The sequence below is a fragment of the Panthera onca genome, chromosome A1 (assembly GCF_046562875.1).
Source record: "Panthera onca isolate mPanOnc1 chromosome A1, mPanOnc1 haplotype 2, whole genome shotgun sequence".
NCBI classification, from domain to species: domain Eukaryota; kingdom Metazoa; phylum Chordata; class Mammalia; order Carnivora; family Felidae; genus Panthera; species Panthera onca.
Window position 1 is genome coordinate 75,758,303 of NC_138339.1, and position 17,929 is coordinate 75,776,231.

Consider the following 17,929-nt stretch of genomic DNA (forward strand, 5'->3'; position numbering starts at 1 on the left):
TTAGGTTAAACAAGATAATTGTTTCTTCTGATATGGAAGTCAATTCAGTGTATGAGTAGAGAGAACCGGAATGAAATATAACAGAGAAAACAGCTTTAGTACGTTTTTCTAACGTACATATTCGATTATGTCATTCACTGGCACAAAATCTTTCAAATGCTTCCTCCCAAATAACATGAAAATAAAATCCAAACATTGTAGCACAACATATTAAGGCTTTTCATTATCTGGGATCTTTTATATCTCAGAAAAAAAATTCCCCTTATACTCATGCCAAGTTTCTGCCAGTTTCTTTTTTTTTTTAAATGTATTTATTTTTGAGAGAGAGAGTGAGACAGGACACAAGTGGGGAGGGGAGGAGAGAGAGGGAGAGACAGAATCTGAAACAGACTCCAGGCTCCGAGCTGTCAACACAGAGCCAGACGCGGGGCTTGAACCCACAAGCTGTGAGATCATGACCTGAGCTGAAGTCAGCTGCTTAACCAAGTGAGCCACCCAGGCACTCTAAGTTCTTGCCAGTTTGTAAAGTCTCTCTTCTGTACTATTCCCTTTGCCTGGAAAACCCTTTCCCCAAATCTCTACCTGACAAACCTGTACTGACCTTCTCCTTCAAGATTCCCTCTAGGCTTTCTCCTCGAGGAAGTTTCTCTGGTCCCTATCCAGGCCAACTTATACTTGTTAACCATAGTGTTCATCAAGTATCAGCTTACTAATATCCTGTGCATACTTTGTGATTTAAGGTCATAAACGCCCAGCACCTGCATACCTGCCTGTCACTGAGTCAATATCCAACAGGTGTTTGGTGAAGTTGCCTTCCAAGTATGTTTTTAACTTTTCATATATGAACACTTAAAAAATCTGAACTGACCTTAATTTTACTGTACACTTTCAAATATAATTTTTTTTAATTTACTTAAAAAGTTTTAACTAAAACATTAAATAATGATAAATCTGAATTATTACTTGCCTGGTGTTTTATAGAAATCAGCTTTCACAAGAAGAATACAAAGAGGTTATGCTTTACAGCTGATTAAGCTCAGAGAGTTTAACTTCCAAAGGTCACGTATTCAAGCCCTGATTCAAAGCTCTGCCTGTCACACTCCCTTCTGTCTCAATTCATGAGATTGATGTATGGGCAGAAAATTATATTCTATGAAGATAAGCTTCGATGACTACACTACTCTCATATCTGAACTAAGCTGCAATGTATGTACACAATTCTAAAACAAAATTCTAGATAAAATAAGTTGTCCTCACTTATTCACAAGAAGACAATGATTTTACATTTTCTTTCTTTCTTTTTTTAATATTTACTTTTGAGAGACAGAGCATGAGTGGGGGAGGGGCAGAGACAGGATCAGAGGATCCAAAACAGGCTCCCTGCTGACAGCAGACAGCCAGATGCAGGGCTAGAACTCACAAACCACCTGAGCCGAAGTCGGACCCTCAAATGACTGAGCCACCCAGGTGCTCCATACATTTCATTTTCTTCTGAGCTCTGGTAAAAGTAGAGCTCCAAAAGCAAACCTTGATTCTTTTAAGTCCTGTTTTATAATTTTTAAGAAATTTATTAAACTCAAGACTGAATAAAGAATGACTCACTGGAAGGCACTGGGATATTCAAACTAATCCTAAAACTTCATATGTGAGAGGACTAGGTAAAGAGGCAAAATAAGAAAGCCAAGAGAAATGGGTTCTAGAACAGATAATACAATGGCAAACGGGTGGCAAAAAACATTTAATTAAAATCCCTGCAATCTTTTCATTTTCAGATTTCCATTTTCCCTTTTAAGTGAAAAATAACATCATATTTTCTCCACATAAGATGACCACCAGGATAAAGACAGTATTGTGTATTTTGGCTTTTCAAAGAGTACTGTAAAAATAGAGAGGATTTTTACTATTCTTATTAATAAGAAAAGTCTTCAGGCTAGGCGGCAATGTAACCCTTGATCAATGGCTGTTGTAATTTCAGGCTTCATCAATTGGGTGTCTTATTCTTATAAATCTAGCAGCTTCTCCTAAAGGCTCCTCCAGATTAAGCCTATTAATTGTGAAAAGATTCACACAGTTCCCTTGTGGTTTCTTAGTAGTCATAGTGAAAATGATGAGAATTAACTTTTGAAAAGAAAACTATTCTGGATTCCTGGACCGTTGCTTTAGAACCTTTTCACCTCTAATCCATGGGGAAACCATTCAGATGGCATGAATATTTTCAGGCTATGCCAAGCACTGAAAAATGCTAACCTGTCATTTCGAATTATCCAAATAAAGCATGATTGACTGTTAAAGTACTCTCTAGTTGTATCAGTTAAAGGCTATTTAAAATCCAAGGTTACTCAGGGAAGATCAGATCTGACAAGTCATTTCTTCTTTGTCTAAAAAAAATTTTTTTTAAATAAAATTGTCATGCCTTCAAGTTAAGTCTATATAGCCTTAAATTCCAATTTTAATAAATTAAATATCAGGGCCACTGAAAAACTAATCCAAATGTAGAATGTCTCTTTAAGAAACACAATATATAATCAACGGCACATGTGGAATGTCTTTATCATTCAAAACTGCATCCTGAATAATCAGATATTCAAATTTCATTAACTGCTCTATAAAACCATAGACAATTATTTCCCAATTCAGACAAATCCTATGTGAATATCAGTGCAATGGGTAGGCAACAGGTATTGCTAATAACACAGTAATTAGAAGGATACTTAATGGAAAAGCTAAATAAAAGTGGTGATTTAAAGTGGCCTGATAAATAGCCCCACAATACCCACACTCCCACCTTCCCAGCAAGATTAAAGAAGCCATAAGTTCCATAAAAAAAGAGGGTGGGTTTGTTTTGTTCACACCAAACTTTCAGTGCCTAACAAAGTACTTGGCACATAGTGAATGGTTAATAAATATTAATAAACAAATGAGGATAACAACTACCATTTATTAAGGACCTCTACGAGCCAGGCACCGCGCCAAACACATTATTTACATTCCTTTACTTATACTTCATGATGACCCAATCGGGTGGGATTAGTAGTCTCATTTTACAGATAAGGAAACAGACGAACACAGGTTAAATAATTTGACCAATGTTTATTACTACTGGCTCTACACTAGGTGTTATAGCACTATGCTTCGTCTTGCCAAGAAAGAACCATATTCAAAGTTATGTAATTTTTGTTTCTGTTGAAACTGTCCAAATGGTTATAATCATGCCATTGTATATTATGAAAGTTTACACTAGTCTACTAAGAACTGGTCAGTTGCTAAGGAACTCCTATCAACACCTCTAATCCAGGCACCTACAAATTAGCCAAGGAATAGGTTCACTGGTAACTAGAAGTAAGAATAAGTACCAAGTGTATTTTATATAATCAAAGATCCCTTATGCTACCCTGATATGTGCTATCATATGAATCTATTACATTCCAATTGAAAAAGAAAATGGATACAATTAATTTTAGCCTAGTAGAAATTTATGTCTAAAATTTGCTACTACACTCAAAGACACACTTTGTGTCCTCATGGCTTAGAATGAGGAACAGCGCAGTTTTTGGAGATTGTTATTTTTATTTATACTGATGAGGATGTTATGTACGTTTAGCTTTACAAGTTTCTTTACAGCAGAAGAAACAAAGAAGAGACTGCAGAACATACACTGTGCACGGATGACACATAGCTAGGATATGGAGAGGGTGCATAAAGGCAGTGTATGAGAATGCCACTCTCAACCAAAGAATCATTAGCATCATGAGGGAGGCAACAAAACTGTAGATGTATCTGGAAAGTACTAGCACCCTAAAAAAAACAGTCATTTAAATGAGTAACCAAGCAGGGTGTCTCACATACTGGCTCCTCTCTCTCTCTCTCTCTCTCTCTCTCTCGCTCTCTCTCGATATATATATTTGTATGTTTTAGCTACTTTTCTCTTTCACCACATCAGCATCTGTAACCCTGTGGAGACAGTGGCATTTAAAAAGACACAGCAGGTGGTTAATAAATAGAAGCAGTTGAAAGGGACTGAAGCTGAAGCCTCATAGGATGGTAAAGCACTACTGCTTTAGTTTGAGAAGGATTCCAAGTTAGAACAGCTGGAAACAGCCTCATTTAACCAGCTGGGATTCTTCTTTTCAAAAAAGATCAAACAACCCTGTAGAAGCCATCTTTGATTTGTAAAAAGTACTTGGTCATAAGCATCATTAGAAATAGTTTTTAAATCAAATATTAATTGCTAAGACTAAACATAATGACTTTAGTTATGTATAGAAGATGACGCCTAAGTACAAGGCAGGATACATGAGAAGCCCATTCGCTTTAATCACCCAATATTGTGAGCACATAATCTTGCAGTTTGCAGTCATAAATTGCTTTAAACCCTAAGTCCTGTGCTCAGCAGATAAAAGTGCACAAGCCTGTACAAACTTGCATTACAAAAAGTGGTGCTCCTGAACTACCCCAAATGTCAAACAACTTGTATGAACAAAACATCATGATTTTCAAAGCCTGAAATACTCTCCATAGCCAGCCATGCATTATTTTTAAAAACTGAGAATAAAAACAGAATAAAGAAAGGTATTCATAGAATAGACAAATGCAGTATTTCTAAGATCTTTAGAAATTTACCATTTTTTAGCAAGGAGCTGTAATAGATGTTTTATGTCCAAATTACCCAGTTTACAGCACCTGATTTCCTTACTGACCCTAAAAGGCACATCTACTCACCTATGGCTCACGTGTAGCCAACAAATCTGGAGGGCTTAGAGCTGCTACGCTTTGAGTGAAGTCTGCAAACACCAGTGGAGTCCAACAAATCATGCCATTGCTACGCTTTGCTCCAGTCTTGGTGCTATTACTTTCTGTTGGTCCCTAGATACAGTTAATTGTCTCCTCCTCTAAGGGCCTGGGAAAGAAGGTTTGAGGGTTACATCTGACAGGTACTGCTGCCTTCTTCACAAGGGCCAGCAGCTTTTCCATCAGCTGGTCCTTGTTTGCATCCTCGAGAGGTATGTTAATTTGGAATTGAGCACCAGGCCCACTCTAACTGTAAAGGGACCACCCCACAGTATATTAAAAGGTTCACATCAATGTATGCAATTTAAATGCACATGCATATAATTAACTAGACACATTAGCGGTGTGGGCTGCTAATCTGGAATGAGACACAAAAGACTGGAATATGTGTGGGGAAAAAAAAACTTTAAAATTAAAATGACTACATAATGAAAACTGCTTCATGCTGTGTCTAGTATTTTCATGTAAACTTAATATAACTGTAAATATATTTTAATGAACAGAAGAAAGAGGCAATTACAAAGAGCAAAGGAGGGCAGCACAACAGTGAAATATCATCAGAATAGCTCTTTGTTTTCATATTAAAAGTGCTGCCTGAAGACAGGGGATGAATTATAACTTCATAATTTCAGGGGGGAAATGTTTACTTTATTAGAGACACATACCTATTTGCCAACCTGCTGGCAATGAAAATAGAACAGTGACGTGAAAACAGGGGGCTAATCCTAGCTAACAAACAGAAAAAAAAAAAAAAGAGGAAAGCTTGACATTTTGGTGCTAAAATATCCCATTAGCTTTTTCTTCTTTCACTAAAACAGCTTTGTATTTCCATAAAGGTTTTCCCAGAGTGTGAAGGAGTTCTTGATTTTCTGAAGCCTCAAAAAACATTACAGGTAGCATAACCAAAAATATATGTGAACGTTGGGGAATCTTAATTTAACTACTGTCTGTATCTTGGAGCTGTTGAAGAATAGATTTGCAACTGTAAAATGAGTGTGATAAATTCTATGACTCAAACATTCAAGAAAAATAATGCGAGGCTTTGACACTGATAGATTTTTGTTATTAGTATTGTAATTCAGGTGGGAGGATAAGGGGCAAAGCAGTTGAAAACATCCGCTGTTTCCATGGCTGTGCCTGTGTGGCTGTGAGGAGACAGGGTATGAGATGTTTCTGTGAAGCAACTGAAGAGTTTAGTCTGTGAAATATTCTGTGAGTGCCAATGCTTTAAAGAAGCAAGGATCTTGCCAAATATTGGGGGATAAAAAGTCTATACAATCTTTATATGGAGAATAAGACTGGATTGTGGAAGCCAGAGTCACTGGAAGAGTTTTCCTTAATGCATACCTCTTGGTTTACATTATCAAACAGATCCTAGATATGTAGATTAAAAAGATCCTACTTTAAATGTTAGATGAACACTTGCGCTTGGCTCAAAGAAGATAAATACCACCATCAATTACTGTCCTTCTTGTATGGTTATAAAGTCAATCGTAACAAACCTATAGACTAAGTGGGAATGTGGGCTGCAGGGTAGATTACTAAAATCCCCTTAAAATGATATAGGTATAATGCCATTCAGAGTTCTAATTACTCAGCAGTAATGCAGTGGGAGGCCTGCTTGAGGTGAGTCAACCAGTGCACATATCTCCAACGCCTTATAATGATGACTTTCCTATCTGACTCAGCATCTGCATGCAATTTATATTCATAGAATTATGGAATTACAGAGCATAGAGGAGTTCTAGAAATGATCCAGTGGTAGTCCCTTGCTGAAATGAAGAAACTTAGACCAGTCCACATGAAATAAGTAATTTACCCAGGGAATCCAGCTAGTTAGTTCACTACTCTTTCGCTGTACTATGTTGCCTTTCAAGTAGTAATTTTAGCAAAATAATACATCTAGCAATTACTTTACTCAAAATTGCCATTTTCACTTTCATTTACATTTTTCTTCGAATTCTCTCTTTCCCCAACTTGGAAGTCTTTCGGAAAAAAAAATATACATATTTTACTAGACTTAATTTCAAATCAGTATATTTAAGAATATTAATAAATACTTCTACAGGGCCCAAATAACATTTGCTCTGATATTCCCTTGAAAGGAGAACAGTAAACCAGGCTTAGTTCATTGTATATAATCGTTCTCAATTAAAAGCGAAACAACATTTAGTGACGTTTTGTTTTTTCCCTCATTCTCTTCTACCAAGGTAAAGTTACAGCAGGTTTTTTTTTTTTTTTTTTTTTTTTTTTAATTTTTTTTTTCAACTTTTTTTAATTTATTTTTGGGACAGAGAGAGACAGAGCATGAACCGGGGAGGGGCAGAGAGAGAGGGAGACACAGAATCGGAAACAGGCTCCAGGCTCCGAGCCATCAGCCCAGAGCCCGACGCGGGGCTCGAACTCACGGACCGCGAGATCGTGACCTGGCTGAAGTCGGACGCTTAACCGACTGCGCCACCCAGGCGCCCCTACAGCAGGTTTTAAAAGCTTATATTCCTTCCTGCCATTTTCACTAATTCCAATTCAAACTAAATTTTTCCAATTTTACAAGAAATATTTTTAAAACGTAAAATCAAAGGATGTGATTTATTGTATAAGATTCAGAAAAAGCTGTCACAGAATAATCTTTAAAAAATTTTTTTTAACGTTTACTTATTTTTGAGACAGAGAGGGACAGAGCATGAATGGGGGAGGGTCAGAGAGAGAGGGAAACACAGAATCTGAAACAGGCTCCAGGCTCTGAGTGGTCAGCACAGAGCCCAATGCGGGACTCCAACTCACAGACCGCGAGATCATGACCTGAGCCGAAGTCGGATGCTTAACCGACTGAGCCACCCAGTCGCCCCCAGAATAATCTTTTAATCCCAGAATTTTATTTACAAAAATTTATCGAAGAGCAAAAACTGGATTGCTGCTATCAAAGAGTGTTAACTGTGATTTGCTGGCTCCATTTTTATATAAACCCAGTCATGTGAGCAGGATTCCTATGTGATATGCTCCTTTCATCAAATAACTTAAGCCTATTAACAAATGCTTTGATGGTACTTGGTCCCTGGAGATTTCCACTAATTGCCCTGTGCTTTTAACAGTTCCAAATACATATTACAGTCGTTTGTTATAAGAACGACTAGAATACAGTTGCTGTGTGCCTTGCATCAGCCTGATGAATATTAGGATGCACAGAGAAGGGTCTATCAGTCTACATGATTATGCACGGACAGGAACACAAAACAGATACTTTTTCAATGCAAAGCAAGACACACTAGTCATTCTGGACTGTGAAATACATAACAGTGATTCTGGCTATCGGTGCAAAATATGAGGCTTAAATGCATGGCTATTTTCAAAGCTCACCAATCTTCATGAACTCCAAAGAACAAAAGGGAAGGACAGATCTCAAGTCATAAATTAAGCTGTAAGCTTCTGGGGGTTAAAAATATATCTATGTACTCTATTCCACAGCATCTGCTATAGTTCTAGGATACAAGAGGCATTTAATAGATGCTTACTGATCATTCATAACATGATATTAAGACTCTACATAGTGATTAAAATAAATTCTAAAACTGCAACAGTTGCTCGAAGAAATGGGAGGCAGCGTGGTGAAATGCTGGATTTGGAACCAGACAACCTAGGGTTCTATCCTGGTCTGACACCAACCAGCTGTGTTACCTTAAACATGATACTGATTCTCTTCAGGCTCTTGTTTGTAAAGTGGGGACAATAGTAACTGCTCTACAAAAACTTTAGGAGAAAATGAAATGGTGTATACAGATTACCTAGCACACTGTCTAGGATAAAAGAGTGCTCAAAGAACAGAGCCATGGTGCTCTTTGGATTAAAGCAAGATCTTAAAAAAAGTAAACATCAGAACATCCATTATCTAAATTGTCTGTCTTTTTTAAATAAGCTGTCTGTACCTTGATACACTATCTACGACAACAGACATACATTTATTAAGTCAGTGTCTAAGACTGATGGATGTGCTCCATAGCAGACTAAATAACTGATAATCAGACCATGATAACCACGTGATGCAAAAGAACAATGTTCTTTTCTGAAAAGTAAGCATTCTACCTATTTATTAATCAGTTGTAAAATACATACACAGATGCAATTTGTATTTATAAAACATACACATTTTCTACACCCCTTTTGACTATGAGCCCATTATCCCTTACCAGTAACTTCCGGTGGAAGAAGGCATATTGCATCCAAAAAGTAACATATGATGGACAGTATCCATGCTGGCACGAGGTTTAAAGTCAACTGTTAAAAGAAAATGACACATGAATGTGAATACAAGTTACAAGTCTGTGCACAAATGTTCCAAGAGACCCCATCATTCAACCATTCCAATAGCTGTGTAACAATGATATTATGTTGCTCCTGATTGTATAAACTATCTTATTCCTTAAGATGAGCATGATTTGACAATTTAATTTTGCAGGACAGTGGTCAACTATTATAGAACGAAAAGAGAAAAGCAATAATGTACAGGCTGCAGCTATACATACACCCACATACTTTTTAAAGGAAGACCCCTTTTAAAGTGCTGAGAACAGTATGCGGGTTCAAAACGAAAGCTCCAGGCTACGTGTTCACAACAGATTCCCTTCGAGATTTCAGTAGAGTGCTGAGTACTATAAAATACTGCACAACACCGCAGTGAAACAGAAACCACAGTGAGTGGTCAGAACATGAGCGGAAGGATTCTTAACGCAAATTTATCACCATCTTAAACCAACAGTAGTCACTAGGATGTGATATGAAGAAACAGTTTACTACAAAATAAAATAAAATTGGAAAATGTGTCTTTATGAAAGTACAGAAGAGAGAAAAATCACTGTCCTAGAGGAGCACTGTGCGCTTGTTACAAGGATAGTGAAACTTATTAAATGTCACTTCTTTATTTTTCTAATAATAGTGGTTGAAAGACATTAAAGTAAACAAAAATGAGTTTGGAGATAAGACAAAAAATTAAAGATAAATTATACTATTGTGCATGGTCAATATTCAGCATGAGCTGCCTTTTCTGGTTTGGGTTTGGCTCAGCTACTTTTGTCTGCATTCAAACTGCTGCTCTACCAACACAGTTTACCAGTCACCTTTACATAGAAACATGCTAAACAATCTAAAATGATCTTGAATCGCAGGTGTATGCAAAACTGCATATTTTGTCTTTTCTTGTCTGATAAAATAAAACATCATTTATTGTTAAAATATGTTAGTACAGGTGTATTTACAAAATAAAATATGTTCTACATCAAAGTATAGTGTCATGACTTGGAAAGCGTGGTTGGTCAGAAAACTTAACACCTACTATGAGCCATTTGACTCACAACTTTCAGGGGAAATAAAAAGTCTTTCACTTACTGCATTGAAAATAATAATTTAAAGTCCAAAAATCCCATCATGAGATATTAATACCACCATTTAAAAACCTAACAAATGGCTGGAAAATGGACTTGCTAGAACTTAAGGCTTTGTTTTCTACCACCAAAGAATACAATAAGCCTAGGAGGTTGAAGAAGATACTTTAGAAGGAAAGAATCAATTGGAAGTTACAACAGTTCATAAATCATAGAAAATCCTACTGTTAACAAGTCTACATTTGTTACCAAGAGAAATAGAAGGAATAAGAGGGATTCTATCTCCATAGACTCACTCTCAAGTACAGGATATCCTTCTTTTCTTTCAGAATCCTCCCGGGGTATTACCCCTGGCAGAAGGGAATTTGAAAAAAGCTCTGAGGTGGGAGTAGCTGGCCTTTGTTTTTTATTCACTTAAAATTTATTTTGGTATGCGATGTAATTGTTATCTTACATTCATTTTTATGAAATGGCTTATCTCACTCTATGGACATCTAACTTTTTGATCTGACTGTATCCACCTTCTACTCTCTCTCTGTTTTTCAATATCCCTCTGTCAATACACGAGGGGTTTGACAAACAAGAAGATAACTCCTCTGTTTTTTTCAGAACCTATGTAGATGATCATATGGTTCTCATCCCCCTTAACTTCTTTTACTATGGGTGGATTATATTAGATTTCCAAAGTTTGAATCATTCTAGGAATTTTGATAATAAACCAACATGGCCAAATGCATTTTATGAAGAATTAAGCTGTTTGGTGCAAAGCAACACGAATTTGAAGTGTCATCTAAAAATCCAGGTGGAAATACCCAGTAGAAGATTGGACTCTTGCTCAAGAAAGAAGTCAGAGAATTACATACTTGGGAACCACTCAAAAATTGAACCCTCAAGCCATGAGGGTGAACAAAAGGCTCAGGACAGAATTTTCGGGAAAGCTCTGAGCTGTCAGGATCTGTGTAGGAGACCCCAACAGTTTTTGTTTTTTGTTTTTTTTTAAATATTAAATCACTGTGTGTACTGCTGGGAAACGAGGCAAATATTATTTTTGAAAAAAAGGGGGCCATCATTAAATTTATAAAATGAATTATTAAGCAAAAACATTTAGGGAAGGATGGAGAGGAGACTTGTTGAGAGAAAAACAGATCATGAAGATATACCATCTCTTTGGCTTTTCATTAGGAAGGAAAGTCAAATGTTTCGCCTGAGCCTCTGCTTATGCAGAGGACTAATTGTCCTTTGTAAAGGGCAAAAATTATTCAAAGTATAACTTCTCTGTCCATTTTCTGATTTTCTTCTCCTTCTGACATACTGCTTTAAGAACCACTTATTTGCTCCACATTGAAAGCTTACCAGATTAGTGTTTAATTTTAGTTTCTATAATTAGAAACAAATCAATATCTTTAAGAGGTAGTTAACAGAACATTCCTCAGAGTTCCCTCTCATAGAAACTTACTCTCGTGACTCATGCATTCTTCCAGAAACTCAAGATCTCATTTGAATGCTAAGTAAATTACTGGTATAGAGTTGTATATAACCATCTTTTTCACATCCTAAAGAAAGAGTATAATATCAAAGTATTTATATGATTATAGTTCAAAGTACAATTCATTGCAAGTTGAAATGAAAAGTACTGCCAGCAAAAGGAATGTCATATCAAAATGTAAATCTAAAACAAACAGTAGGTGCCATAAAATAAAGCAGGCCTTGGACAATTTCTTTGAAGGGCCTGCTGCCAATGGTGGGGGGTCAACTGGGAAAAGATTATGCTGACAGGTTCATTACCTGGGTTTGCTCCATTCCTACTTATTATCCCTAGCTTTGCAAAACAAGATCCCACCCCTAGTGAATAAGAATGAGATCTGTTGGGCACAAGATACACATATGACCATGCTGGAGATTTCAACACTACACAAAAAGAATATGGGAAAATATTTTCAAATCACATCTTAGAAAAAGTTCTCCCTTCTTTCTCTCTCTCCCATCATACGCCAAAGAAGTCCAGGATCCAAGGGGAAGGGAGCCAGAGGATAATTACGACAACTAACAGGCAGAATAAACAAAGGCAGCCTTGGGATGGCCACAAACAGGCAGAAGCACAGCCTTGTGAGAATGCAAGGGAATATTCCATAAGATTAAAAAGTGCCACCTACTCTTCTAACTCAATAATAAGATGACAGTTACTTAAGTGGAAATGGAACTTCAGTCTCAATGGGTGTTAGTTCAGACTGCCTGATGTATAAGATCAGAGAGCAGTTTACAGGCAAGCAAGTGTGAGCAAGTCCTGGGAATCAAATATTTCTGAAGGACTAAGACTCCAGAAATAGTAACTCACGCACATTAATTAAAGGAAATGCAATGGCTCTGAAAGTGCACAGGGTGGAGGACTTCTCAAAGGTTAATGTCATCTGCAATGAAAGACTTGAAAGGATGTGTGTGGGCGACGTACTTAGAGACAGTGAGGTCTATTTTCTGGCGTTCTAAGCAAAATTTGTTCTAACTGCATGAGGTTGTTTGAAATTTATGGCTTCTTTTAGCGAACATCAGACACAAATCAGGACCATAAAATTCTCTAAGAATGTGACCTAGGATGGAATTTCATTTAGCACTTGGCTTTCTCTCCGTTTTTCCTCTCCAACTGGATATCCAGGTCTGCATATCAAATGTTGATGTATCTGCCAGACGTGGGACATGGAAAGATTTTGAAGAACCCACATGGCCAAGTATAGGAACTAGAGACTTAGGAGATATCCATGCACAATCAACCCTAAATTACCACTGAATATAAGAGGTACACCCCTCTCAGCTAAAGATATGCCATAGAGGAATACTATAGACCACCAATAATTAACCTATCAAATAAAAAGGAACTGACTTTTCAATGCAAGTTTGGATCTTCAGAATTTAGGCACTCTGGAATTATTGGTCATATATATCATTAGAGATCATTATTGTTCTCTTTGTTTCCTTTTTCCTCCCAGTGGAATCATATTATACATAGTAAATGGTTTCTTTCCTATGCTGTGGATATTTTTACCTGTTATTAAACAATTTTTGTCAATGATACTTTTTATCTAATAGTGTGCATTAGAATTATGCTACGCAGTTTATTAAAAGAAGAGATGCTCAGAGTTAATCCTGGGTCAGTCCTACCCCTTCCCCCATCAATATCTCATTTAAATCTCAGAGGTCATTCCAGGCATGTGTACATTTGAAAAGTTTCACAGGTGATTCACAGGTGATTCTGACCCCAGTCGACATTTTTAGTGCCTGAATATATATATTATATAAGCATGCTTAGAGTTTGGTTAACTCATCTTAGTTAATGTAGACTGTGTTACTCTCTTAAAGGCACAGAGCAAACAGTAAGAACAAAGTTTCTTTTAAAATTAATTTATAAAGAAAAATTTTCTGGAAATAATTAGCTGATCCCTCAAAATCAGTGTGTTAAAAGAGATCACTGGAACTCTGCAGTACATTGTACAGCTTCAACTATATCACCTGAAGTCATTTTAAGGCCGAGGTCTGAAGCAGGCACACAAATGGAGCCTCTGGTGATTACACTCATGTCTGTGTAGTGTCAGTCTTCTACTACTGTTAGTGTTTCCAGTCATATTCAGTATGGAGACTAGAGACATGTAAGGTTTAAGACATAATAACGTAAAAGAGCTGTTAAAATTTTAAAAAAATGACAGGCCCCAAATCTTAATATCCCTTCCATAAACATTTCTCTGTTTCCCAAAAAATAAAGATTATATATCAAAATCCATTGCAACTGAAGATAAGGCTGTAAACTATCATGAAAGTGTAGGATATGATCACCCTTAATGTTCATAATCTTGCAGCTGGGTCAGAAAGGTTCAGATAAATGTAGAGCTCATAGCAGTACAAACCATTTAGCAGCATGTTAAAAACCCACAGCAATCACATATTATATTATCTTCTACCAGCTTCCTCCAAAACTGTAAAGCAATTCTGCACCAAAATAAAGACCTTTTGCTTGAACGTTTTTAATCAGAATGTTTAATAGATAAATTGTTGTTAACCCTCACTAGCATGGACAATGATGTACACTTCAGAAAGAATCCCTAATGTGGTTTATGAGGATGTTAAGCTGCTGTTGCCAAATTAAGCAAGAAATAAGACACCTGAGCAAGCCTTTAAATTGAACATGAATTTAAAATGAAATAATCCTTGCCTCTGAATAAAATAATTTAAGCACAAAAAAGATTTAGATTTCTGGATGATATACCTTTTAAAATGGAACTTTTTTGGTATATGTCAGAACCAACTAAATAATCAACAAATAGACTTTATCAGCCAGGCTGTGCAAGCTAAAATAGTATAAGCTTCATTAATCCCTATATTTGTAACGTCATCCCTCTAGTAGTCCCCTATTAACTTCCTATGGAACAAAATCCATAGCCCCTTCTGACCAGTCTCCTGGTCCGCGATGTTTCCAACATGACAGCTCCCTACACTCACCCTCCCCTCCCCTCGGACAGCCCTCTGCAACTAATAACCACCCACGACCACTAGCATTTACTGAGGGCCACCCCCTGCCAGGCTTGCTTATTGCTCACAGTGACCCTATGTCTGGTCTTTTCCCCTCAAACAGATGAGCCTTGAGGAGAGACAGGCTGAGTAGCTTGTGTACAACCCTGCAGCCAGCAGGTGGTGAGGCTCACATTGTGCCCAGTGTGCTCCTTCACTGATCATACTGTTAGCCACTGGAATATTCTCCTCCCCTCTGCAGATCCAAATAGACCATCTTCCCAGATGCACATAAAATCCTGTCTGTCTCTCACATGATGTTTTCTCTGACTAGAACAGTTCACGTTCATCTTTTTAGAGTTGGCCCCTACAGTTGTCCCTACTGAAATAGCAGAAATGGCTACTTCAGAATGACTGTCAAAATGTCATGTACCCTTCACTAATGAAGGGCATTCACACATCGAATACGATTCAGACCTGGGCTTTCTGGATTGGCCATTTTCCTGGGAGTGTCGGCAGAGGTGGGGGGGGGGGGGTGGCATTTTGACATTAATGCAATAAAGCAGCACAGTCAACGTGTCAGTTAGTTTCTGGTGATCTCTAGATGTATGTAACGGAAGACATCCTAACTCTCAGCTTTATAAAATATGATGAGATGGTTCCTACTCCTCCATCTCCCTTTGTTTTATTACTTGAAAGAACCCTGGGCATTATCAGGGGTTGTCATGTTGGAAATGTGGTATTTGGGTGACCAAACAATAGAAGACATCCTAGAAATACTCTGAGACAAGGCAGGCAGCAACATCTTTTCTTTTTTGTTTATGACCAAGCAAATCAGGTTTTATCTGCACATCACAGACCTATAGGTGTAGCATATCTTATTTGCGCTAGCTCTCCAAGTAACTTTCACTATGATGCTAGAAAAGCTTCTGAGGGTGATTGCGGGAAGATACCCAATGGTCACGTGAAGACACAGACTACAGTTTTGATGTTGGAGAAAATCCTAGAAGAGGGGAAAGAAAAGTTATGCAGGCAACTAATCAGAAGCAGAAAGGTGACAGAGTGACTTCATGGGGATGGAGACTCACACGTATGTACACACACACACACCCCCTTCTATTTACTGCTGCCATGCCATAAAATGTGATTATCTGAGCACTGTATCCTACCCGACCTTGGTCTTTATAATCTTGTAATGACCTTATGTAATGACCCATAAACATGATCAAAATTAGACTGCTCCTGTATTTTTTGAGGTAACTCAACATCACCTGAACATGTGCTTTGTTTAAGAAAGGTCACATTCAGAAATATTTAAGTCTCATGGTGCTATTCTGCAGAAGACATTGTTCTACATTCAAGAGAGAAGCCCAAGGAAAGGAAAAGCAATGAATCATTAGATTAATTTCATCTATTTCTAAATTCAATGGCTTCTACCTCATTTGTATAGTGCAATTTGATAGATAGGGACCCGCCATCATTCACTAAGGAAAAGACACATTTATTTACTGGTCATCCATGTGAGGGAAAGCAAGTGGATGAAGATGACAGTCAAATTTCTTGGCTGAGTGGGCTGCTGTCAGAGTCAATTCCTCAGAGTGTCTGTAAAACACCTTTTAGACAGCATCACAGTTCAGTGGTCAAATGCAGATTTTATCATACCTTCACCCATTCCAATCTGTGATTTCTTATTAAAACAATAAACAAAAGCAGTGCTCTAGGGAAAGCTATGATTCTGTTCAAAGTATAAAAATTATATTTATCTTCATTAGAGTATTTCCCCAAACAACTACTTTAATTCACATTTACTAATTCAATGGAGACATATAAATACATCAAAGATGTTGTGCATGCTTATACATAAAAATGCTGGGCATATGCACATATAAATTCTATGACAATTGTGATGGTATCTTCTCAGAATTAAGAAATATGTTTATCTAAAATGAGTTACATAACTAGTCACACAAGCAGAAAGCCAAATTATGAATTATTCAAATGCAATTCTGGCTTTTAACACCATGAAGAGAGTTTGTTTTAGTCCTAATAAGCAATCTCAATTGTACTCTGCCTTTTGTGATCTTCTTTAGAAATTTGAAAAGCCAAAGGAGAAAGTTCTTTTCAGATGTTATAATATTTATATTCTTGTCTTTAGAATTCTGCCAGGCTATAATTTCTTTGAATTGGTGTCATACCTCACATCCCCATTGCCTTGCCCAATAACTAGCACACAACAGAATTTTTAAAGTCTGCCGAATGTATGAACAAGTGGCTTTTCTTAAAAAAAGAATTATTCCCTTATATTCAAATAAGAGTAAAATTTAAGGCAAAAAGGTAAAGTGTCTACTAGATGATACATTGTCTTAAAAATAGCCAAGCACAACACTTTTTTTAGTATTCAATCATGTATTGAGCAAGCAATATTGAGTCCCCACCATATCCAGTAGCACATATCCTGCTGGCCTTCAAAAATTGAAAAGGCACAGATAATGAAAGCAGAAAATATAAAATTGATAAATCTCTTAAGAAAAAAATAAAAGTAGTAAATGCTTTACAAGTCTTCATTTTCAACCATATCTTATCTTATGATAAGGCATCCTGAGACCTAGAATTTGGGAGAACCCACATATTTCAATCATGGCAAAACCCTGTTTACCACTAGCAGAACTTTCACTCTGGGAATAGGGAAAAGCTATGCATGATCACCCTCCCAACATACAACCTATATATCCACTTTTCCTACTGCAAATCTTTCACCTTTGTGTATCCTGGGTTTCGCTTTGTAGGATGGTTTGAGGTTTATTTTTGTTTTTGACAAAACTGACCAGAGTGTTCCTAGTAGAGACTGGAAGGTAAGGAAATCAAAGAATTGTATTTGATGTAAGACAGAGATGTGCGATTGCTGTATTTCAGCTCTATCTATCCATTTGATAACTTCTTTCATTTCTTCCCCGATTCACTATCCTCACATCCAAATCTCTTATGACAGGGTAACACACAGCTAGAAAAATCTTGCTCACGTTCCTTGACCTCTCTGACCATCCATTTCCTCTCTATAAAATGGCTTAAATATGCTTAGGTGTAAGTATATTAGTGTCTTGTAGGCCCCTGGTAAATTATGGGTGGTAATGAGCTGATTCTATGAACAAGGATCCTATACAAACTATTGCCCTCCTGTTTGATTAAATCAAAGACGGAGATGTTCCTTTGTTTCTCTAATTATAAACTGGGGCTACCTTCAGGTTTGCCCTAAGAATTAATGAGACAATACA

At 37.1% G+C, this 17,929-nt stretch overlaps 1 protein-coding gene across 17 annotated transcripts in view; it reads right to left on the reverse strand.

The window, feature by feature from the left end:
- PAM (peptidylglycine alpha-amidating monooxygenase) overlaps window positions 1-17,929 on the reverse strand; it is a 286,781-nt gene that overhangs the window by 106,423 nt on the left and 162,429 nt on the right. For all 17 annotated transcript variants that reach the window (XM_078447685.2, XM_078447682.2, XM_078447671.2 and 14 more), the window contains one exon: window positions 8,973-9,060. In XM_078447685.2, coding sequence (XP_078303811.1) covers window positions 8,973-9,060 — 88 coding nt within the window. The remainder of the gene's footprint in view (window positions 1-8,972; window positions 9,061-17,929) is intronic.